Source organism: Aspergillus alliaceus, assembly GCF_009176365.1.
Source record: "Aspergillus alliaceus strain CBS 536.65 unplaced genomic scaffold BDW43scaffold_41, whole genome shotgun sequence".
NCBI classification, from domain to species: Eukaryota; Fungi; Ascomycota; class Eurotiomycetes; order Eurotiales; family Aspergillaceae; genus Aspergillus; species Aspergillus alliaceus.
Window position 1 is genome coordinate 1 of NW_022474724.1, and position 21,176 is coordinate 21,176.

Consider the following 21,176-nt stretch of genomic DNA (forward strand, 5'->3'; position numbering starts at 1 on the left):
CTTTTATTGTACTTTTCTTAATTTAGATTTTTTTAATAGATATTATATATTCTAAGAATTTAGTCTTTTAAATTTTATTTTTATTTTTTATAGTTTCTTAAGTACTGTTTATATACTGTTATATATTTTATATTTATTATTAGTATTTAATTCTATAGATTATAAACTATAAGAATTACTATATCTTATATCTTATATTTATATATTTTTATTAATTATTTAATTTATATTAGTTTTTTAGTAAATACTTACTTTTTCTTTGGACTTTATTATTCTATTTTTCTATAAATTATTTATCATATTAATTATTTATTTTAATAATAAAATTAATTATCTTATTAAATATAACTAGTCTATTATATAAGTGGATGTTCCTTGGTGCTTTTTCTTTCCTGGCACTAGTATCTAGTTCCCTGACTATTGTGTCACTGGTTCTGCCGTCTGATTCCGCGTCCGATAAGTGCACTAGTCAAGGGTCTGTAACAGCAGAAAGGAACGGGAGCGACACGGGGACCACGGAGGCATAATGGTGGAATAGAACCGCAACAGATATATTACCCTAAATATATAGTAGATATGGATTTCTATTAAGAATCAGGTTATCTTAGTAAGAGATTATATATTTGATAAAACCCTGATATATAGCCATGATCCAGGCTACATAGAAGATCTAACAGATGATACAGGACAAGATCAAAATAATGCCCTAAATTAAATTAAATTAGATTGAATAATTGATCTAATCAATATAGGGCAAGATCCTGATCTTTATAACTAATCAGAACTTCAGGATCTAGATCTGGATGATCTAGAAAGCCCTGATACTGAACAAAATGATAATTAGGCTGACCATTGGGATGGGATGGGACGGGAATGGGAATTTCCCATCCTATCCCATTCCATTCTTGGTGTTCCATTTCCCATCCTGTTTTCCCTCTTGGCATCCCGTTTCCCATCCTATCCCAAATATAGGGCTAGAACGGGATTCCCATTTTGTCTTGGCATTATTTTGGGATTATCCCGTCCCAACAGTCCAGCCTAACTGTAGGCGGTATGCCTTTTTCTAGTAATTTTTATATTAAGATTTATGCCATGTGGGACCCCTGCGTGCATTCAGAGCTTAACCGCTGCGTTATCAGCAAAAGACTAGAATACAAAGCCTTCTTTGTACTGCACTCACATATATAAGCATGTTCGAGATTCAGGCAGGTAGGTGTTGTTACAGACCCTTGTCTAGCACGCCTTATCAGAAAAGCGGAAGCAATAGGCAGCCTTAAGGGCGTTGGCTCAAATTGTCTGAAGGAAGATTCTTAGATAATATATGAAGCTAGAGAACTTATAATCATATTTTTTTTTTAAAAAAAAATAATAAGATAGAGAATATCTAAATTATATTAAGATAAGTCCCCTAGAAGGCAGACTGCTCATGTGCTTTGAGACTGTCAAGTGTCACGGACTCTGTGATCAATACGTAAGTTGACTGTTGATTATTCCTCATCACTCACTACTCATCGGGGTTCAACCGCGCCATGGCGTTGCCTACCCGTGGCAGAAAACTAACTAGATAAGTACATGATAATAACGGCATGGCAACGCCACCCCTTTTCTTTTCCACTGAATTTAGTCCAAGTAGAGAAAGCTTGTTATTTATTCTATATGTTTCTCGCAACCCCATCAAACTTCCGTCTACTATTCCAATACACTTCAAAGTCTGACAAGGTATAACACCTGTTACCCATAGTGCCTGTCAATTTCATAGCAAGAAAGAATTTTGAAACCCACTACGGGTAGGAAGTACCACATAGTAATCCTCCCGGTGGAGTCTTGGGTTGAGATATGCCAACTAAAGGGTACCGTATGATTAGACCCGTGAGAAGAAGTAAAGATATGCGTATTTCTTCATCTCTCGGACATCCTCAACTTTGACCACCTTTTCGTCATTGAACATCACCCAAGAAGGTTCGCTCTGGCTCGGCAAAGTCTTCCGGATGAAGGCCACATAGTGTCTGTCAGTGGTCAGTAGGTTGAAGACTCTTATTCACGAGTGGCACGTACCCGGCATGAACTGAAGACCCTTTATGACAGACGATCGAGCGAAGTTCATACCTAGCTGGTGTATCGTCGAAACCAGGCATCGGAGGGTAACCGTCGAAGCGGGTATTTGATTCATGACCATCGTCTGCAGCACCTGCCGCTTCTTCCGGGTGGCTAAACACCCAATCAATAGCCCTGCTAATATCACCGTCCGTGGCACCCAATGCTTTCTTTGCACGCGACTCGTCAATGCCCATTTCAACTAATTGTGCCACTTTAGCGGGATCATGTTCTGCGTCGGTTGCTCCTCTTGAGACCTCGTCAATAGTTAAAGGTTTATCAATATCGGGATCCTCCATATGGGCAAACAGCCAGTTCATCGCAGCTTCAGGGTCTGAGTTGCCAGTCGTGTAAAGTGCCTTTTCACTCCTAGCTATCGGGAAGCCCATACCAAGAAGTTGATCCAAAGCATGCTGATTAGGCACAAACCCGCCCCCAGAAACATCGATATCTGGAAGGATCTCCTCGCCTTCCTTCTGGCCAGAGGAAAGATATGAACTTAAATCCAAAGGCTCCTCGCTCACATCCACTGGTATGTCTAGTTTGGTAGGTACCCAGTTCATTAACTCAAACCGCCGAGCATTGATGACCAACTGCCGCGGTAGCGTTCTAAACGAAGAACGCTTGGAGAAACCATCCTTGCTCCCGCAAGAAGGACACATAAGGTCAACCATCTCCTCGGACGTATAGACATCTAGACAATCAAAGAGTGTCACTGGTGCAAATTGTCCGGTGGGATATTTATCATCCGGGGATGCTAAACGCTGAGCAGGGACTGGGATAGAAACATTATCCTGTTCATCCACCTTGTAACGAACCTTCTTGCAGTTTACGCATTGGAGGCGCTGTTCCATAGCGAAGTTAAAAGGGTGAGTGGGACTGTTCAAGCCCTCTGGATGCGTAGATAGGTTAATCAGCTTGAACAGGTGCAGTAAGAATTCAAATGCATCTTGCTGTCTCATTGTTGAGAATTCCTCGTGGCCACGGCCGACGAGATGCTTAAACATTGTAGGCGCTAAGCCTTTCTGGTGAGGGGCTTCTGGCAAATCTGGCGCAACGATGTTGCCCGTGTCAGGTCGAGAGTAACGTCCCGAGATGATACCATCTGCCAGTTTGCGCATTTGGGTCTCAAGGTCCTCTGCAGGGAACGGCGTAAGTGGCGGCTCATCTATTTCACGGTAGTATCTTTGTTGAAATTCTGGTAGGTCAAAAAGGCATTGAATGACGCTTGATAAGTAACAGCTATTCCCTAGATTGGCTAAACCAGTAAAGGCTGGTCCGAAAATTGGGGAAAGCTCATGTCCATCCTCAGATGTCATTGAAAATTGCCATTTTAGGTTGTGCTCAACCTGCATTTCCATCAGGCTTTTTTCTGTTTTCTCACGCCCCGCTAGGTTAATCCCCCAGTGAGCAAGATGGATGGCAAGGTCAGGGTCAGTCCTCTCTTCATTGCATTTGTAGCAGTATATATCAGCAGAGCCCTCTGCGGTTATTGAACCAAGTTTGACTGCAACTGCATGAGAGGTTAAATCAGAGTGTGCAAGGCCGTGGGAGTTTCCCCCTATGCCACCAAATTGGCTACGTCCACAACCAAGGTTGCCGCACTCTAAGCAAAGCCAGAGATTCTCTTTTAGATCGCACATGGAACATTGAATTGGGTCTGGGTATTCGGGTAAGGTTTAGCACTAGATAATAGGGGAAAATGGGAAATACCTCTTGACTCGATGTTCCTGGAATCACCCTGATTCAAACAAAGAGTGTGCTCGCATGGAACAAACTCTTGCTCCCAGGCCTTAACCTCTTCTCGCTTTGAGAACGTCATCGCATTAAATACGCCCTCAATGGTTGTCGCCAGTCTACCACTCGTCTTTTCAACATCGTCCTCCCCACACAAATAACAAATAACGCGCGTGGTGGTGTCATAACGGTCTTCGTCCGTCTCAGCAGCTATTGCAAGCTTTGACATTTTTTGGGGAGGTTCATCACGCTAATATCGTCAATAACAGAGTATATAGAACAAAACGAAATGCACGGTCGTTCAACCCACCTGGACCTTCTTCCGAGTTCTCTTGATGTTTAATACCAAGGGATGACCAAAGCGTTTGAAATGAAGTGATGCATGATCTCTATCTCCAGCGCAGCCACCATTGAAGCAAGTGAGGCAAACATTTAAGCCTGCCTCGTCATCCTAGATATGAATTAGATGTAGGACTTCACGACTACAGGGATAGACGGCATACAATGGAATCAAAACACTGCGTACAATCTTCTCGGTATACAGCTTGTGAGGGAGACGGGCACTTAAGATCTGCCACAAGAGAGAGGAGAGGGTCAATATGGGACTATCACCATCGATACTCATTTTAGCAGTCAACCAACCGTGAGAATTAACATGCACGCAAGAAGCCATGCTGTCGAGATACCGAACAAAGAGGAAGGTGCTTTCTCAGTATGAAAGTAGTGATGTGACAATTTGACCTTGTTTTGAGAATAGCTTCTATTGGTATTGCTTTGCAACTGTGACTTGTTTAAGTCTGCTATCATGGCACGGTTACTAAAGGTCATGGTGATTGCCGCGAGATGGGTGGGGCACAAGCTTACCTCAAAAGTGGAAACTTGGGTGCAACGCCGCGGGGTAGGCAGGCATTAAATAAACACAAAATAGGACATTGTTAGCCAGGTTGGGCAGTTTATAACATCTGTAATTTAAGCCACTGGTTTCTTACCCAGCAATTTAATAAAATCAAAGGATACACCGTACAATATTATTACCATGTCCTATGATCATGATCATCATGTGGATATTGATAGCAATACAAGTGTGAATTTTATGCCTCCAAAGGAACAACTGTGAATGTTGGCTCTCATTAGTGACGATACAGGATAATGAACACTCATGGTCTATTATATCAGATGGTAGGTGCTCAAGTTAAGTGCATTTTCTCACTGTGGCAATCCATATTAAGAGGTACCTGGGCTCCTGCCTTAGGCAGAAGAGGGGAAGCACACGAAAGTGGGGATTCCCAGTCAAGTCACTCCGCGTTCTTAGCCGCGTAGTTCCTACGCGTCCTACCCAAGCGATAACAGCGGATTTTGAGACTCTTCTCATCGTACTTGTATACCCTGTCTTTTCCCTCCCCCCTAATTATTTTGGAATCTTAATTGATAAACACAAAATCTGATAGTTTGACAACATAGTTGCTGCTGCTGCTGCCATGACCTCCGACGCAGCGTCTCAAATCTCTGTTGGCGCCTTGAGGTAAAAACCATACTACATGATTTCTGATTTGCTTTACATTAACTAAATGACTGAAAAGTGCCATATTTGATGAGACAAAGCCTCAAATTCGTGAACCTATCGTTCAGTGTGTCCAGATCAAGCCATTGCCACCTCAGCAGAACAATCAAGAGCGCTACAGAGCTGTTTTCAGTGATATATCTAATTATGTCCAAACAATGCTAGCAACTCGTGAGTTTGTTGATATAATAAGCAATTTCCTTTTGCACTAGGGCATCTTTCTGATCATACTGTTTAGCAGAAGCCAATCGATTTGTTACAAGTGGACAGCTTCGAAAAGGATGCTTTGTTAGGCTCAAGGCTTTCCAGGCAAACTCAGTAAAGGGGAAGAAGTAAGCTCGCAAAGAGGTTTTTCTGTAAATCCCAACTAACGCAGGTAGGATTTTGATAATCTTGGATCTGGAGGTTCTGCAAGACTTGGGCGAGGCTGAGAAAATCGGGGAGCCGAAACCCTTAGAAAATAAGATGGAAGAAGATGAGAAATCTCAGCCTACTACAATATCAAGCAACGGGTTCTACGGCTCGAAAATTCAACCTGCGCCGATGCAAGCGACCAGTAGACCAGCCCAACCACGGCCTGCAACCGCTTCACATGCCACCATTTACCCTATCGAAGCTATTTCTCCTTATTCTCACAAATGGACAATCAAGGCACGATGCACGAGCAAATCAAATATAAGGACCTGGCATAATAGAAACGGAGAGGGCAAGCTCTTTAGCGTCAACCTTCTGGATGATAGTGGCGAGATTCGTGCAACTGGATTCAATGATCAGTGTGATATGCTCTACGACATCTTCCAGGAGGGAAGCGTTTATTATATCTCCAGTCCATGCGGTGTTAAAATTGCCAAAAAACAATTCACCAATCTGAGCAATGACTATGAACTTACATTCGAAAGGGATACGGTAGTTGAAAAGGTCAGTGTATTGTTCTCCCCGTCTGGTGTTCCTTGATCTTATTTTTGCCTTAGGCGGAAGATCAAACCGATGTTCCACAAATTAGATTCAGCTTTACTACTATCGGTGACCTACAGTCTGTCGAGAAGGATACCACTATTGATACAATCGGGGTACTGAAAGAGGCAGGTGAGGTTTCTCAAATTATGTCAAAGACCACCAACAAGCCTTATAGTAAGCGTGAGCTTACTTTGGTGGATAACACGGGATTCTCGGTTCGCCTAACTGTCTGGGGCTCAACTGCATTGAATTTCAATGTGATTCCCGAGTCTGTCATAGCGTTCAAGGGAGTGAAAGTGTCGGACTTTGGAGGTAGGAGCTTGAGCTTGCTGAGTTCTGGCTCGATGACCATTGATCCTGACATCGAGGAGGCTCATAAACTGAAAGGTTGGTACGATGCTCAAGGCAGAGATGAAACCTTCACCTCACACGCCTCGATGCCTGGTGCAGCCACTCCAACAAAAACTGCACAGCACAAAACCGTAGCGCAGGTCAAAGAGGAGCAACTGGGCATGTCAGACGAGGTTGCCTATTTCTCGTTGAAGGCGACTGTCATCTACATCAAGCAAGATACCATGTGCTATCCTGCCTGTCTTTCCGAAGGTTGCAACAAAAAAGTGACAGAGCTCGATCCTGGCCAATGGCGGTGCGAGCGTTGTGATAAAACTCATCCACGTCCAGAGTATCGTTATATAATGCTTATCAGTGTTAGCGACCATACGGGACAACTTTACCTCAGCTGTTTCGATGAAGTGGGCAGATCTATGATGGGCATCACTGCGGATCAACTGATGGAGATACGCCAGAATGATGAGAAGGCGGCTGGAGATATTTTCCAGGAGGCAAATTGCCGAACCTGGAGTTTTAGATGCCGGGCCAAGGTTGACAATTTTGGCGATCAGCAACGGTGAGGTTTTTGGTTTCTTGAGAAATGAGACAGAAAGCACTAACATGTGGGGTATATATAGTATTCGTTATCAGATTGTATCCGCGAAACCAGTAAACTATTCTGAGGAGGCATCACGTCTTGTAGATATGATTGACTCATATAGTGTTTCCTGATGCTTGAATCTCTTAGCATGTGGTAGCTTAGGTATGTTAGGTATCGATCACAAGCAAACAGATTGTGTCCAGAACTTGTTTTGGTTTTGACTTCCAAACAATGTGATGAGTATTTTTTATGTGCTTTATAATGGAGTTTGATATTAGAAAACTACTTCTTGTCTGGACTATTTCAATTTATAGCCTTGACTCTCGATTTAATATATAGAATCTATAAATGATTACTCTTAGGATTAGTATTTCAATAAGCCTTTCCACTAAGTAGAAAGGCCCACTTGTTCCCGCCTCAGGTTACAGGTCAGCGGCCCTCGTTCAAAAGGTCGGGCGCCCCGAAACTTGTCATGTGATATACCTAGCGGTGCATTTATTTACTACTGTGGCTGAGCCTGGTAATTTTGTTAGTACGGCCCACCTTAGGGTGGGCCACAGCAAAGCGGTGAGACCAAAACCGCCTGCCTATTCAGAAAATTGAGAGAGCCCCTGAGAGCTCAGTTTACAGCTTCAATAATATGGAACAATTCAGAACTCTACTATGGCTGAACCTACTACCCCCCCTACTACCCCACACACAAATTCTACATGGCTTGAACGGGATGATCAAATACATATATTGACCCTTTAAAGTGCTGGTTTTACTTACAATAAGATTGTTAATCATTTGCCTGGTATTACCTACCGGCAAGTCCAATATACATGCCAGTCTAAGACCTATATACTATATAAGGCATATGATCAACCACCTAAACTCTTAGATACTGAGATAGATAATATTATTAATTTTATAATATTATCTAAGTGCATCCGGTATCTACTATATGTCAGAGCCTATGGGAGCCTAAGGCAGCAACCACGTGACCTGACCACAACACCAAGGAATCTCTGTATGATAGATTTAGACCTCAAGACAATCAATCCCATTACACGTGAGCTACACCAGCTCCATCACTATATAATAAAGTTATTCAAGAACTTAATCTTAGGATATCTTAAAATACTTTATTTTAAGTTAAGAAACATAAGATAAAGGCTTCTACTACTTCTATAGCTCAGGATCAGATATCTACTAATACTCTAGCTGCTAGTTCTATTGGAAAGGCCTGTATAGCTATAAATCCTCGAGGGTAACCCGGGTTTCCACAGCGCTTTCGGGACTACTAAAATTTCTATATAATCTTGGCCTTAGTATCAAAACTTCAAGATCTCTATAAGTTTGGATTGTATGTGGCTCTATGGCTTCATTTCTGAGTTGGTTGTCAGGCATAAAATCGGTCGTCAGGTGGTCAGGTACTGTATACGTACTTGACAGGCCTGGCTTTTTGGACTTGAGCTATTCACAGATTAGTTATTGCACCCATGATCGGGCCTGGATTAGGTCACCCTCACACTTTGTTGTTATCAGTGGGTTCTGCCACTCAGGTTTGACCCCTCGCTACGCAAGACAGCTAACTGGTCAGCAGAGCTCCTGCCTAAACACCCAGACGTAACAAGTTGTTGTTAAGCACACTTTACAACACCTGCAGTTGTAGCTACCCTCTGTGGTGAAAGCTCTACTGCACATCCATAGTTTTAGATATGAATCTATACGAGTCACGTGATCGTATTAGCGGCTTGGCCGGATCAGCGACTCTCAACCCCTGAAGGCTTAGTCTCCCGCCCACTTTTTCTTCTGTCCTTATACCAGGAAGCGCTGGAGGGATAGGTGGAAGTGTCTCAAAGCGGGCCCGTCACAGACAATTGACTGGCTCCTTAGTACAGCTGCTGGGGCTGAAGAGTTCAGCCGCATCGTGCAAGACACATCCTTCTTCAAGGATATATGCCCGAACTGGGCCCGCTCAAGCACTGAATAGTGCAACAGTCTATACTTCTACCTAGATAGAGGCGGACGGCATCCCCTTCTATCCATAGGTAGCCGAAGCAGGCTCGCACCTCCAGAAGACCAGGCCAGGGTAGTGCCAGGCGCTTCTTCCACCCTTTTTCCAACATATATTGTTCAGATTTGTTGCTTCAAGCATGTATTTAGCTAGTTCCTAGTGAGATTTCTGTTTAGGTAGCACGTCCGGTTGCCCCTGGGGAGGCCGCGGATCACGTTGCCGCGTGATCCGCCGAGTGACGTTAAATAGTAACCAAACCAAACCAAACCCCTGAAGGCTCTACCTATAAGTAGAGAAGGAGAAGCGCTCAAGATAGTTGAGATAGTCGTCCATAGAATCGAGTATTTATCAGAATGGCATCCGGCCCTCAGTAGGCTACGTACGTGTAGCTGATACAGCATCATTCTGCCCATCCTTCCCCTGAGATCACAACAGTTTTAATAGTCGGTGATCAACCTATGTATAAGGCAGTTTAGGATCTAATTGTGTTGGCGCTTCTGGTTGTGGAGTAGATGGGTCATTAAGTTCGCCGCGTCTAGTGCGGGAAGTTGGTAAGTGCGTAATCGGGGCAACAACATATAACATTTGCGCAGGCAGAAATGGGACATAGAACCAGGAAGTGGAACGCAACAAATCATATAAATCATTAGGTACCTGGTCCTATTGCCTGCGGCGCTTTAGTACGCTATTCCTCCTGCTCCACTAGCAAATACCTGCAGTTCCCTGAGCTGCACCTAACATATATTATTTATTATATACTGCCAATTTTAAATTTTCAATCAGAAACAAGATTTATAAAACTTTAATTATAAATACTTCTGTAAAAGTGATTTTTGACACTTTTTCTATATCAATTTGTTCATTGTTGGTAGGAAAAGCATTTGCACACACTACTCCATAAATCACTCAACAGTGGCCAGCCAGCCTTTTGAGCCACTATTCAATTACTATACTAAGTATACTCAGCCGCTGATCTATATTAGATCGGGAATTTTTATAGTAATTTATACTATATTATCTGAAAACCTAGAGATTTCCAATCACTTATATAGAAAATCTAAACACTTAGCGAAAAAATTTTGGTAAAACTTAAAAGTATAAATTTGTAAGATTAAGAAGACCCTTGGAGAAACAAGGTTCTGCCAGACAACCGGTCCAGAGAAAGCGGTGTAGGATGTTGAACTAATGATCATTTCCTATCTACTCTGGTATGTTTGAGTAAATAACATTAGTATGGTGGGTCACCGAACTGCATAGAAATAGGATGAACTCCGTGCCATTATCATTTAGGGATCATGACTGTCACAGTGTGACCTCTGGGTGCGACCTCTGGGTGCATTCAGAAACTTAACCACTGCGCTATCAGCAAAAGACTAGGATACAAAGCCGAAGGCTTTGTACTGTACTCGCATGTTTAGGATTCAGGCGGGCAGGTAGGTGTGCCCGCAGGCACACCGTGACAATGACCACCAACATCAATTCTCTACCAAAGCATTATGGCTCCTTCTACACCTCCTGATTTTCAACTAACTAGAGATGAGCGCCTGCAAATCCTAACCCTGCGCTCACTAACTAAATATGAAATATGAAGATATTGCAAAACATCTAGAGGTTTCTATATGTCAAGTCCAACTAGCCTGCCCGGCTGGTCATCCTACCCCTTCTAAAAGATCTGGTCGACCATTAGTGATAAAGGAAGAGGAGATTGACTATCTTATTAGGTTTATTATCTCTTCAAGGTATGTAAGAAACCTTATTTATAGAGAATTAGCCTTATATCTTAATCTAAACTATTCTTAATGGACAATCCGATCAGCCTTACTCTCTAGAGGCTATTGAAAATATATTGCATGAAGGAAACTATCACCATCTGAGAATAAGCAGAAATAACTTCTCTGGGTACAAGATTACCTTAACTGGTCTTCTAGTTAATGGAAAGCCATTCTATGGTCTGATACAACATGGATAAATCCAGGTCGCCATACGTGTACATGGGTTACTTGCCGGAAGGATAAGGTCTTCCATAAAGACTGTATCATTGAACGGCACCCATATAAGATAGGATGGATGTTTTGGGGCTCATTTCATGGAACTACTAAAGGCCCTATGATATTCTGGGAGAAGGAATAGAATATAATAAATGCTTAAAGCCATATTTAACATAGAGTACCTCTTATAACAGAGTATATCTATCAATATTCTCACCTTCAACTAGTACAGGATGGCGTCCCAGGCTATAGTACTCAATCTACTATTCAAGAGCTTCAGAGAGATAGAGTCTATATAATTAGATGGCTACCTTTCTCTCATCTAATCTTAATCTTATTAAAATGGGTTGGAATTGGATGAAGAACTAACTATCTTCAGGTAAATTTCCCTGAACATATAACACTATCTGAACTTAGGATAGCCCTTAGGGAGGCCTGGAAGGCTATTCCAGCTAATTTTCTGCAAGATCTACTATACTAAATTTGGAGATATCATTGTGCGTGTATATATTAGATAGGGCGTGCATATAGCCTGGAAACTCATCTTTACCTAATCTGCGTAATGTGCTACTCGGATGTGTATTGTACAATGGCATCATATATGCCTTTAATAGTCAAAGTCCATGATATCTTGGTCTACAATTTTGTTACAGATGTCTTTTCAACAAATGTAATGAAACAGGCATTAATAGACCCTCGAGTGGTGTGTATGTACTACTTACACGTAAGATTAAGTGACTAATCAAAAATAAACATGACATATTGAGGGGTACCATTAGTTAGTTGACCAACTTACAAACACTATTCAACCTGGACTACTCCATACCCCGGTTGTCTTAGAGAAAAGCAAGTTAAAAAGAGAATCGTGCATCTAATCGGCGCAAACCATGGCCAACAAGACGATGAGGGCAATTGGTTGGTAGTCTTTCCTCTGCACTAGCATCTGCTATGTTAATGATTCTCTAGGTGTGAAGGGCGGCAAAGGGAGTGCCGACGCATTATTCATCGATGAAATTATGGTTCCCGAACCAAGACAAACCCAGGCTTTAGTAAAAATCAAGGCATTTGGGCTAAACAGGATGGATATATTGCAGCGTGAGGGTAAATATCCTGTTCCTCCCCAGGCGCCAAGCACCATGGGGGTTGAATTCTCTGGGAAGATCGAGAAGCTCGGCCAAAACCCTGAGAATGGCTTCAAGGTAGGAGATGAAGTGTTTGGCCTAGCTTATGGTGGTACGTTGCATATATTGAGCAAGATCCGCATGTTGAACCATCGACTAAGGAGTATAGGCGCTTATGCGGAATACATTACCGTCTCAACTTACATGTTGATACACAAACCCGCGGAGTTGTCATGGGAGGAAGCAGCTGGAATCCCCGAAGTAAGGATGCCTGTACCGACATTTATGGTTGGTCACTGACAAGGCCTCGTTGGTCCTAGACATGGATAACGGCTACTCAAGCCCTATACCTGATAGGTGGATATGAACCTGGAAATTCAGTTCTCTGGCATGCAGGGGCTTCGTCTGTCTCCATAGCCGGCATTCAGCTCGCCAAAAGTGACGGCGCATCTGCCGTGTTCGTGACTGTGGGCTCTCAAGAGAAGATCGATTTCTGTACTCGCAAGCTGGGTGTTACTGCTGGGTACAACTATAAAACTCAGGATTGGGCGTCTGAACTTATAAAGGCAACAAATGGTCGCGGCGTCGATGTAGTCGTTGATTTTGTGGGTGCAACCCATTTTCAAGGTAACTTGAATGTTGCCGCCCAGGATGCGCGTATCGTTCAGCTAGGACAGATGAGTGGTTCAATCCTCCCTGCAGGTATTGATATCAGCAGCATCCTGAGAAAGAGGGTGAGATTTGAAGGTAGCACCCTCCGGAGCCGGGACGTGGGATACCAGAAGAAGTTGCGCGATTTGCTGGTCGAGCATGCGCTGCCAAAGTTTAGGGATGGAACGTTCATTGTCTTCATTGAAAGGATTTTGCCTTTCGAGAATATTGCAGATGCCCATCGGTTGCTAGAAAGCAACTCTACCAAAGGCAAGGTTATATGTACAATTGGCTAGGGCCCCGAGTCAAGACCTCGTATGTATATGTATATATCGAACATTTTGACCTGACAATCTCGTTTTCCATAGTTGTCCTAAGCTTACCCTTCCCTTATGGGTTTATAGTAAGCAGTCCAGAACGATCATCTTCGCTCAATTGAGCATATGGATAAATGACGCTAAGCAGAAATACAAATAACAACACCAGAGCTCAGTCAGCAACATATAATGTGGATAATCAGTGGACAGCCACTAGTAATACCTAGGTGTAGTCAAGAGTAGATGAAGAGCGAGACTCAGCGAGCTCCAACGGAGTGTGGATATATGAGTAGCTATAAAAATCCAATGAATGTGGTGGAACCCATATGTTACTTCTTCATTGGCGGTGAAGAAGGGAAGGGAAGGGGCAAAAAAAAAAAAGAAAAATTAGAACAGACCCAGGAACGTTTTGAGACACCACAGAACTAAATTATTTGAACCATCTTCCTCTCTCTCTTTCTCTCTCTCCCCACTTCTTCCCTCTCCTTTGCTTTTGCTCCTCTCCAAATTTTCGCTCTTTTGGTGTTCTAAACCCAAATTGTAGAGAGAATAATGACGAAACGTGATCTTCACAACGAAGAAGGCGCTGAGCACAGGCCCAAAAAAAAGGCAAAGAGTGAAAAGCGTAAGGGGGGAAAATCTGTGAAATCTAAATCAAGTGCCGAAAAGGATGCTTCCTACATTCAGTCTTCTGCATTGAGCGATATCCCTCAATCTGAAGTCGAGAAGTTCCTTACAGAAAACTCTATTAAGATAACAGATACATTACCTGAGAGCATAATCCGTCCGATTATCTCATTTACTCACCTTCCTTCCTGCAAAGATGACCTCTATGCACCCTTGAATTCATTCAAATCACCAACTCCCATTCAGTCCGCAACCTGGCCGCTGTTGTTCGCTGGCCGTGATGTTATCGGCATCGCAGAAACTGGAAGTGGCAAGACACTTGCGTTCGGGTTGCCATGCCTGAAGAGAATACAGGATTCTACAAAGAGCAAACAAAAGCCTTACCGCCCCTTGGCAGTAATCATCTCCCCAACCAGAGAGCTAGCGATGCAGATATACGATCAACTGTTGAAGTTTGCTAGATCCGTGGGCGTCAAAGTGGCTTGCGTATTCGGCGGCGTGAGAAAGGAGGAGCAGCGGGAAGCTCTGAGAACCGCAGAAGTTGTTGTGGCGACTCCTGGTAGGTTGAAAGATCTCCAAAATGATGGCTCGGTAGACCTAGGGAAAGTGAAATACCTTGTCTTGGACGAGGCGGATCGCATGCTAGACAAGGGGTTTGAACAGGATATCAAGGATATCATTGACCCCATGCCGGTATCCAAGCGTCAGACTGTCATGTTCACTGCAACTTGGCCTCCAAGTGTCAGGGACCTGGCATCAACATTTATGTCCTCGCCTGTGACTGTCACCATTGGTGGGGATCCATCTGCAGACCCACGTGCGAACACCAGAATCAAGCAGGTTGTGGAGGTTGTCAAGCCTCATGAAAAAGAGCCCAGACTGATCCAGCTGTTGAATCGCTCCCAGCGAGGCGTTCCTGACCCAGAAAAAGTTCTAGCTTTCTGTTTATACAAAAAAGAAGCTGTGCGGATTGAGAGACTTCTCCGCGCTAAGGGTTTTAGAGTCGCTGGTATACACGGGGATTTGAATCAACAAGAGCGGTTCCGAAGTCTAGAGGCCTTCAAAACAGGGGCTGCTACTGTCCTCGTCGCTACCGATGTGGCAGCCCGTGGACTTGACATACCTTCGGTTAAACAGGTTATTAATGTTACATTCCCCCTTACAGTTGAAGATTATGTACACAGAATTGGGCGGTAAGTAACGTGCCTTGAGTTGGTGGAACTAGCTGACGTTTTTGTTTCCCCAGAACTGGTCGTGCGGGAGCCGAAGGCTATGCTGTAACCCTATTCACTGAAGTAGACAAAGCTCAGTCTGGCGCGTAAGTGTGAAACCGGGTTCTTAACCCTTCCCTGATATCGGTAATATTCTTCGGAAAGCGAGGACCTTTCACTAACGAGTTGCAGATTGATCAATGTTCTGAGAGCAGCAAAACAGGATATACCAGAGGATCTCCTTAAGTTTGGAACAACTGTTAAAAAGAAGCAACATGATGCATATGGTGCATTCTTCAAGAATGTCGACACTGACAAAACAGCCACCAAGATTGTGTTTGATGATTAGTTCTGCAAATTATTCCATCTTTGTTGTCTTACTCCTAGACTTCGACTTGAATATCCGGCGGACTTTTGTGTATTGTGTTGTAAGGTACTTTCTCTCGAGGAATATTCTATACCGATTAGAGCTTAGCCATAGCGTGCGGTAAATTTTAACTTACACGAGGAGGCAATAACCAATACCAAACATTAATGCCTTCACAGAATAGCGAGAGTAAGTGTCGTTATAGTTTTGTCTGGTTAGGATGATTGATGATAGAGCCCCAACAATCAAGGTTTGGGGTCGTACGCTGATTTCAGTCAGGGCTAGGCTACTGCCGTGCTGGCTGAAATACGATCGAAGGAAGATGAAGCTCCAGACCGTACGGACTGCCATATTGAATATGTTAGCGTAAACTAACCCATGGGCACCCAAGCCACCAATTTTTAGAAATAGGTAAGCTGCTAGAGCAAAGCTCGCTGAAAACAGTCCCATCCAGTAAGCTTGTCTCCGGAGGTCAGAGGGACTAGCTGCAGACGTAACGAAAGCTTCAGTTATACCATTGAAAGCCAAAAATGGTATGTAATAGCAATATAGTGAAAGTAAGCTACCAACTTCAGGAGCAGCCCACCTGTGTCCACCAAGAAGAAGGAGTACTCGAGGAACCAGATACGGACCGAGAGGGAATATAAGGACAGTTAGCATGCCATACGCCCGTAGAATGTCAGTTAGATGTGCCTTGGCTGCGCTGACATTGCTGCCATATTGTTTCCCGGAGTTAAGCAGAGATGAAAAGACAATCCGGCTGTTTTCTTCAATGGGTTGAAATAGAACACGGGCTACTAGACCGCCGTAATTGGAGGCTAGGGAATATATTCCTTGGTCTTTCAAGCTAGTCATTACTGCCAGTATCATTGCGTCACCTTGTGTGAGCAGGTGTTTTACAATAGACTGGAAAAAAACATTTGTGGAGAGTGCAACTAAGCGCCTGGGAAACCTGTTCGACAGATAGGTTGAATTATCCCTAAAAACTGTTACCATGATCATATCATTGCCTTTTTCGCTTGATAGTCCGACTTACCTTGGGCTAATCTGGGTAAGGAGCAACGAAAACCGCCATTGACTTGTTAACTTTGGTATAGTAAGAAAATACCCAGATATAAGAGCCAAGGAGTAGCAAAAATAGCCCAGCGCGAATGGTAAGACACCCAAGTCGCGGCTACTCCAGGAAGCCCACGTGAACAAGCCACATACGGCCAAGCTCTTTATAAATGCTGCGGCTGTTTCAACAATTGCGCGCTTCTTGTATAGCATGTACTGCTGAACCACAGCAAAGAAAGGCTCGACGCAGAGCTCCATAAGGGATGCGATGGTGGTGATGGCCACGCCAACGTGATAAAATGGCGTTTCGGAAACTTCCTGGGAGGCGAAACGTATGTATAATGTCGCGAATATCAAGGCTGATGGAACTCCCATACTGAGACTCAGGTAAGACATGTTCACTACCGACTGCGATTCTGTTGTCTGAGGTTGAATCTTTTGATTGGGCTTTCCACATATTTGATCAGGGCTTTCCTTGGGGTTAGCAGCGGAAAAATTTCTATGCAAAGGTTGTCGTTGAATCGCTGTCCTGATGCTCTCCCGGGAAAAGTACAGTATCGAAATAAAGTACAACTCCAGTTGAGTGCCAACTCCAAGGATTGCCGGTGATAGAGTTCGTAGGATAAATTGATTTGCGATGAACGTGAATAGCCTAGAAGCTACTTGGACAATAATTAAAAGTGTCGTACCGGATACTGACGAAGCCAGAATCCTGCCAACATTTTCGTCTGGCTGTGGCATAGTGGCATGGACCTTAACCTATCCTGAAGCCTTTGGTTCCGGAGTTTGGTTCACCGACTGTCATAGCAATGCCGCCAATTTATGGGATCCGGAACCGGAGCTAATTTATCCTCTACCACTAGTAGAAGGCTCTGCGTGGCTTTAAGCGTAACATACACTACTAGACCAGGGTCTTTGAATATTACTTCCTTAAGGTCAATGTGATGACAGTAATAAGATTGACCGAGTTGCACTGTATTGAGAATATCCATCTAGATCTTGCACTTAATGCCTATCCTTACTATGGTTATACTACTCGCACATGAGCGTTCAGAGGTACATTAGCTGATCAGGAAATTCTATTATACTGCATATTATTGGCAGTATCGCAAAGTAGTTGCCCTGTAATTTATATCCCAGCTTCATGTGCCGTATATGAAAGTTGTTGGCTCGAAACCTCACTCTTTCAACGCAACCAATGGATAGCTATTTGACAAGATGAACGAACGATGCTGCAGCGATCTGTGGTAGCTTTGAACTAGAATGGAGGCAGGAAGAAAGGATACCCGCCGTTTTTTGCTCTGAAGACGCTGAGGAGGAAGCTGTACATACCAAACAACACAGTCCCCCAGATTAGCACAGCCACTTGTTGCGTTTTGCTGTCCGCAATACGGGGAACCTTCATGGCCAGAGCTATGGTTGCAAAAGAGAGTATGGCATCTTGCATGATCATATATCAGCACCAAGAACATACATTTTCGATTGTCTTTGGCTAACGAGCACTTACAGACGGCTGCAATGATCTGCGTTTCCATTCCAAACTGGTTTGAAAATCCACCGGCGAAGTAGCTGATACCACCTTTACCATCGCCAACAACATATGGCACTTTGCGGATATGATTGAACATATGCCCACTTGTGAATAGTAAAACGGCAATCAAGCTGAACGCAGCCCACAAGTTTCGATTTTGGATAATCGGTAAAACATACGGCGACAGAACAGTGAACAACGTTATCACGCCCATCAAGATTGTTACCGCAGAAACTAGTCGCACATAGTTGATGGGTCGAACAAGAGACGGTTTCGGCCCTTCTGGAAGGTGACGATTAATCCACACGTAGAGTTGGTCAGCGGAGATTGGACTGAATGCAGTTTGATTAGCACAGCAGTAATGACTGGACAGAAGAGTTTTAATGCGCGCCTTACCCACTGAAGTCAAATCTTACGGGCGCATCGTCAACTTTAGCAAAGGGGCCAACAGTTGGGGGGAACACAAGCAGAACCGGTGCAGTTTGGAGCATCAGCTTTTTCCCCCTAGTGTTAGCCGGTAACGCTTAAATGATAAAATCAGACCTACCTTTTGAAAGGTTGCTTTGCCACTGCTGAAGTCAAGAGTGGTAAACAGCATTTTTAAACCATCGGGCTTGGGGCCTTTGTTCCAACTTCGCGCAATGAGCTCCCATTCTGGCTGGAATTCGCGACATAGAATGCACCCATAACGAGCCTCCGCAGCTGTCAAAAGAACTGCAACATGATAGTCCCGAGGTTTCGAAGTCAAATCTTCATACGAGGAATCGTCCAAATCAATGGGCCCGGAGCGAGAGAGGGATTGATATCTTTCAAACTTGTTAAGCTTGGAGTTGGCGCAGAAAGCGCTAGATACGACATAGAAGAGCGTAATGATAAAAGTAAAGAATTTCATGTTGGCATGTCAATAGTTAAATAATACAGCAGAAAGGTAGTTGTTGCAAGGGATAATGGTCAACAAACCGAGGAGCGATCCGCGGTTAATAAGGCCATCTATCAACAAACAGTATTCATTATCTTAGTAGTATGTATTAGGTGTCCAGTACCGCGGAATGACGGCGCTAGTTTTTCCTGGCGGGCATAAATGTGGCCCAAGGCGGAGAAGAAATATGGGACTAGTATTTGTCTTTAGACTCCCATACCGCCCTAGAATCATAGCAATCCCAACCCACTACCGTATTCATATCTTATCTGCACATCATCATTTCTGTTTATGAATATAATTCATTGCTATGGAATCTAAGAACGAGGATTTAGGATGCACAGTAGAAGATGTATGTCATCTTAGTCCTGTGGTGTTTTACAAACTTACCCTTTTCCCCAGTATCGAATGGCAATTAGAACAACGCGCCTGGAAAAAGAATACGACAACACCTTGATGCACACAGCGCAGCTTTGGGGTGCCGAGAAAAGCCGGATACAACGAGTGGAGCAGTTGCTCCTTCAATTTGAAAATGAACATCTGCGGTGGCATTTGAATCATGTGAATCAAGAATTGACCAAGAGCACAAGAGTGGAGTCTGAAATCCGCCTTCAACTCTGTGAGACTTACAAAGAGCTCGATCAGCTACGAAATACCTATCGTGCTTCGTCTCATGAGATAGAGAGACTTTGTGTATGTTGTTCATGGATGTATAGTGTGGCTCAGTTGGTACTAAATATCTAACGTAGCTTGAGCTTGCTTCCCTGACCAACGCTTCCGTTGATTCAAAAAAGCTCCTCGCAGAAAAACTTCGGCTCGCAAAGGATCTTTTGAAGGCGGAGGCGGAAATAAAAAGGCTTAAGTCTCAGAAGGCTTCTCAGCACACTCTCCTTGCGGAGAAGCAAACTCTAGAACGGCAGCTAGCATCCCTTGAGATACAGCTCGAAAGCGACAAAAAGGCCCACGAAGAAACTTTAGCCAGGGATTCACAGAAAGCCAAGGAAATCGCGACACTTAGCTCCAAACTTGAAGAGATACGCAATGAACTCATAGTAGTGAAGCGGGCGCAGGACCAACGCGAGCATACCATTCAGCAACAGAGTATTGAATGGGCTGCACAACGGCCAACGCTTGATGCCAAGTTTGGCGCCTTGAATAAGAAGCTAGGGTCAACGAAGGATCAATCCCAGGCCGCTACTGCGGAACTTCAGCGACAGTGTAACACTTCTAACAATGATGAAACGAGAACCTCCAATGCACAAATCCATGCCATTCCTTCTCGCCTGTCAGGTACACAGCACAACTCTGGTCTAACAATTGCAACACCCGGGGCTATCCGTGCCCAGGATAAGCGAAACAAAATATCGGCATTGCCCGGTGATAAGTCCTCTTTTTCAATCACTCCGTTTCTGAACCGGACGAATGGGCTTCGAAATTCATCTACAAGTTCTGAGGATGATGCAGATGAACTCCACACAGCTCATACGGTCAGTAGAGCAAACCAACTATCTTCTAGGGACGGTGCTAGCAAAAGCGTTGATTCTGGCCATCAAGATCAGTTGGGGTCAGCCGATGGGCTATCGGTTACGACGGGAACAATACAGATTGGCCAGGGCAATGCCAATGGCAGAAAATGGAGAGAACCTCAGCGGAAATTTGTGGACGATTCTGATCCTGATGCACAACGAGAAAAGTTTAGCGCCACCTTTACTCACACTTCTAACCTGAAAACAAAGAAACGTAAATTGGGAATGCAACGTGATATGAGCTTCTTCAACGGAGAAGACGACGACGAAGATCTAAACGATATGAGGCCGCCAGGTCGGAAGCTTGTTCTGGGTACAGGGCGAAATCTTGCTTCACAAATATCTGCACCAAGTGGTGGCTTAGGGCGCGGTCGTGGGTTTGGTGGGTTGGCTGAATTTTCTCCCTTAAAGCGTGACAAGAAACGGCTGTAGACCAGCTTAACTGTAACATTTATGATGGAGTAGCTTCCGTCATACCGCATTGCTCGAATTTCACTGGCTTCTCTAATATGGAAAGTAAAACCTGTTTCTATAGTAATATACTATATTACGGAGATTTTTGTATGAGTTTATATTATCA

At 43.8% G+C, this 21,176-nt stretch overlaps 7 protein-coding genes across 7 annotated transcripts; 4 read left to right on the forward strand and 3 right to left on the reverse strand.

Annotated features, from left to right (window-relative positions):
• Positions 1-1,421: 1,421 nt before the first annotated feature.
• BDW43DRAFT_284791 (ubiquitin-specific protease UBP14) lies at positions 1,422-4,630 on the reverse strand. Its single transcript, XM_032042884.1, has 2 exons — positions 3,808-4,630; positions 1,422-3,754 (listed from the first exon to the last, which is right to left on the reverse strand). Exons 1-2 carry the CDS (start codon positions 4,058-4,060, stop codon positions 2,010-2,012), a joined length of 1,998 nt encoding a protein of 665 aa, XP_031897379.1. The 5' UTR covers positions 4,061-4,630; the 3' UTR covers positions 1,422-2,009.
• A 59-nt stretch (positions 4,631-4,689) lies between these two features.
• On the forward strand, positions 4,690-7,606 carry BDW43DRAFT_159278 (replication factor A subunit protein RFA1). The gene is made up of 7 exons (XM_032038578.1): positions 4,690-5,010; positions 5,084-5,353; positions 5,412-5,563; positions 5,634-5,724; positions 5,773-6,310; positions 6,364-7,256; positions 7,318-7,606. Exons 2-7 carry the CDS (start codon positions 5,310-5,312, stop codon positions 7,409-7,411), a joined length of 1,812 nt encoding a protein of 603 aa, XP_031897380.1. The 5' UTR covers positions 4,690-5,010; positions 5,084-5,309; the 3' UTR covers positions 7,412-7,606.
• Positions 7,607-12,061: 4,455 nt separating this feature from the next.
• Positions 12,062-13,692, forward strand: BDW43DRAFT_284810 (NAD(P)H-quinone oxidoreductase). The gene is made up of 5 exons (XM_032042885.1): positions 12,062-12,185; positions 12,237-12,503; positions 12,561-12,652; positions 12,712-13,524; positions 13,583-13,692. The coding sequence occupies exons 1-4, from the start codon at positions 12,158-12,160 to the stop codon at positions 13,336-13,338; spliced, it is 1,014 nt and encodes a 337-aa protein (XP_031897381.1). The 5' UTR covers positions 12,062-12,157; the 3' UTR covers positions 13,339-13,524; positions 13,583-13,692.
• Positions 13,693-13,758: 66 nt separating this feature from the next.
• On the forward strand, positions 13,759-15,621 carry dbp3 (RNA-dependent ATPase DBP3). Its single transcript, XM_032038580.1, has 3 exons — positions 13,759-15,179; positions 15,233-15,304; positions 15,390-15,621. The coding sequence occupies exons 1-3, from the start codon at positions 13,912-13,914 to the stop codon at positions 15,544-15,546; spliced, it is 1,497 nt and encodes a 498-aa protein (XP_031897382.1). The 5' UTR covers positions 13,759-13,911; the 3' UTR covers positions 15,547-15,621.
• Positions 15,622-15,696: 75 nt separating this feature from the next.
• On the reverse strand, positions 15,697-17,361 carry BDW43DRAFT_302286 (Rft protein-domain-containing protein; the record flags this gene model as incomplete). The annotated part of the gene is made up of 2 exons (XM_032045209.1): positions 15,697-16,543; positions 16,601-17,361. The coding sequence occupies 2 exons, from the start codon at positions 17,359-17,361 to the stop codon at positions 15,697-15,699; spliced, it is 1,608 nt and encodes a 535-aa protein (XP_031897383.1).
• A 216-nt stretch (positions 17,362-17,577) lies between these two features.
• BDW43DRAFT_284821 (OST3/OST6 family protein) lies at positions 17,578-19,147 on the reverse strand. The gene is made up of 4 exons (XM_032042886.1): positions 18,699-19,147; positions 18,548-18,645; positions 18,128-18,483; positions 17,578-18,060 (listed from the first exon to the last, which is right to left on the reverse strand). The coding sequence occupies exons 1-4, from the start codon at positions 19,041-19,043 to the stop codon at positions 17,879-17,881; spliced, it is 981 nt and encodes a 326-aa protein (XP_031897384.1). The 5' UTR covers positions 19,044-19,147; the 3' UTR covers positions 17,578-17,878.
• A 136-nt stretch (positions 19,148-19,283) lies between these two features.
• BDW43DRAFT_284824 (uncharacterized protein) lies at positions 19,284-21,102 on the forward strand. The gene is made up of 3 exons (XM_032042887.1): positions 19,284-19,422; positions 19,473-19,763; positions 19,820-21,102. The coding sequence occupies exons 1-3, from the start codon at positions 19,381-19,383 to the stop codon at positions 21,026-21,028; spliced, it is 1,542 nt and encodes a 513-aa protein (XP_031897385.1). The 5' UTR covers positions 19,284-19,380; the 3' UTR covers positions 21,029-21,102.
• The last annotated feature ends 74 nt before the right edge of the window (positions 21,103-21,176 follow it).

What these genes read in the sequence shown, in the direction of transcription:
- BDW43DRAFT_284791 (XM_032042884.1), bottom strand. Translation starts at nt 4,060, where the DNA reads ATGTCAAAGCTTGCAATAGCTGCTGAGACGGACGAAGACCGTTATGAC. An exon ending in CAGGAACATCGAGTCAAGAG is followed by an intron (nt 3,755 to 3,807) that starts GTATTTCCCATT and finishes CCGAATACCCAG; the next exon opens with ACCCAATTCAATGTTCCATG.
- BDW43DRAFT_159278 (XM_032038578.1), top strand. Translation starts at nt 5,310, where the DNA reads ATGACCTCCGACGCAGCGTCTCAAATCTCTGTTGGCGCCTTGAG. An exon ending in CCAAACAATGCTAGCAACTC is followed by an intron (nt 5,564 to 5,633) that starts GTGAGTTTGTTG and finishes ACTGTTTAGCAG; the next exon opens with AAGCCAATCGATTTGTTACA. An exon ending in GGGATACGGTAGTTGAAAAG is followed by an intron (nt 6,311 to 6,363) that starts GTCAGTGTATTG and finishes TTTTTGCCTTAG; the next exon opens with GCGGAAGATCAAACCGATGT.
- BDW43DRAFT_284810 (XM_032042885.1), top strand. Translation starts at nt 12,158, where the DNA reads ATGGCCAACAAGACGATGAGGGCAATTG. An exon ending in GTTTGGCCTAGCTTATGGTG is followed by an intron (nt 12,504 to 12,560) that starts GTACGTTGCATA and finishes TAAGGAGTATAG; the next exon opens with GCGCTTATGCGGAATACATT. An exon ending in AAGCAGCTGGAATCCCCGAA is followed by an intron (nt 12,653 to 12,711) that starts GTAAGGATGCCT and finishes CGTTGGTCCTAG; the next exon opens with ACATGGATAACGGCTACTCA.
- dbp3 (XM_032038580.1), top strand. Translation starts at nt 13,912, where the DNA reads ATGACGAAACGTGATCTTCACAACGAAGAAGGCGCTGAGCACAGGCCC. An exon ending in TATGTACACAGAATTGGGCG is followed by an intron (nt 15,180 to 15,232) that starts GTAAGTAACGTG and finishes TTGTTTCCCCAG; the next exon opens with AACTGGTCGTGCGGGAGCCG. An exon ending in GACAAAGCTCAGTCTGGCGC is followed by an intron (nt 15,305 to 15,389) that starts GTAAGTGTGAAA and finishes AACGAGTTGCAG; the next exon opens with ATTGATCAATGTTCTGAGAG.
- BDW43DRAFT_284821 (XM_032042886.1), bottom strand. Translation starts at nt 19,043, where the DNA reads ATGAAATTCTTTACTTTTATCATTACGCTCTTCTATGTCGTATCTAGC. An exon ending in GCAAAGCAACCTTTCAAAAG is followed by an intron (nt 18,646 to 18,698) that starts GTAGGTCTGATT and finishes AGGGGGAAAAAG; the next exon opens with CTGATGCTCCAAACTGCACC. An exon ending in GCAGATCATTGCAGCCGTCT is followed by an intron (nt 18,061 to 18,127) that starts GTAAGTGCTCGT and finishes TGATCATGCAAG; the next exon opens with ATGCCATACTCTCTTTTGCA.
- BDW43DRAFT_284824 (XM_032042887.1), top strand. Translation starts at nt 19,381, where the DNA reads ATGGAATCTAAGAACGAGGATTTAGGATGCACAGTAGAAGAT. An exon ending in TAGGATGCACAGTAGAAGAT is followed by an intron (nt 19,423 to 19,472) that starts GTATGTCATCTT and finishes CCTTTTCCCCAG; the next exon opens with TATCGAATGGCAATTAGAAC. An exon ending in ATGAGATAGAGAGACTTTGT is followed by an intron (nt 19,764 to 19,819) that starts GTATGTTGTTCA and finishes TATCTAACGTAG; the next exon opens with CTTGAGCTTGCTTCCCTGAC.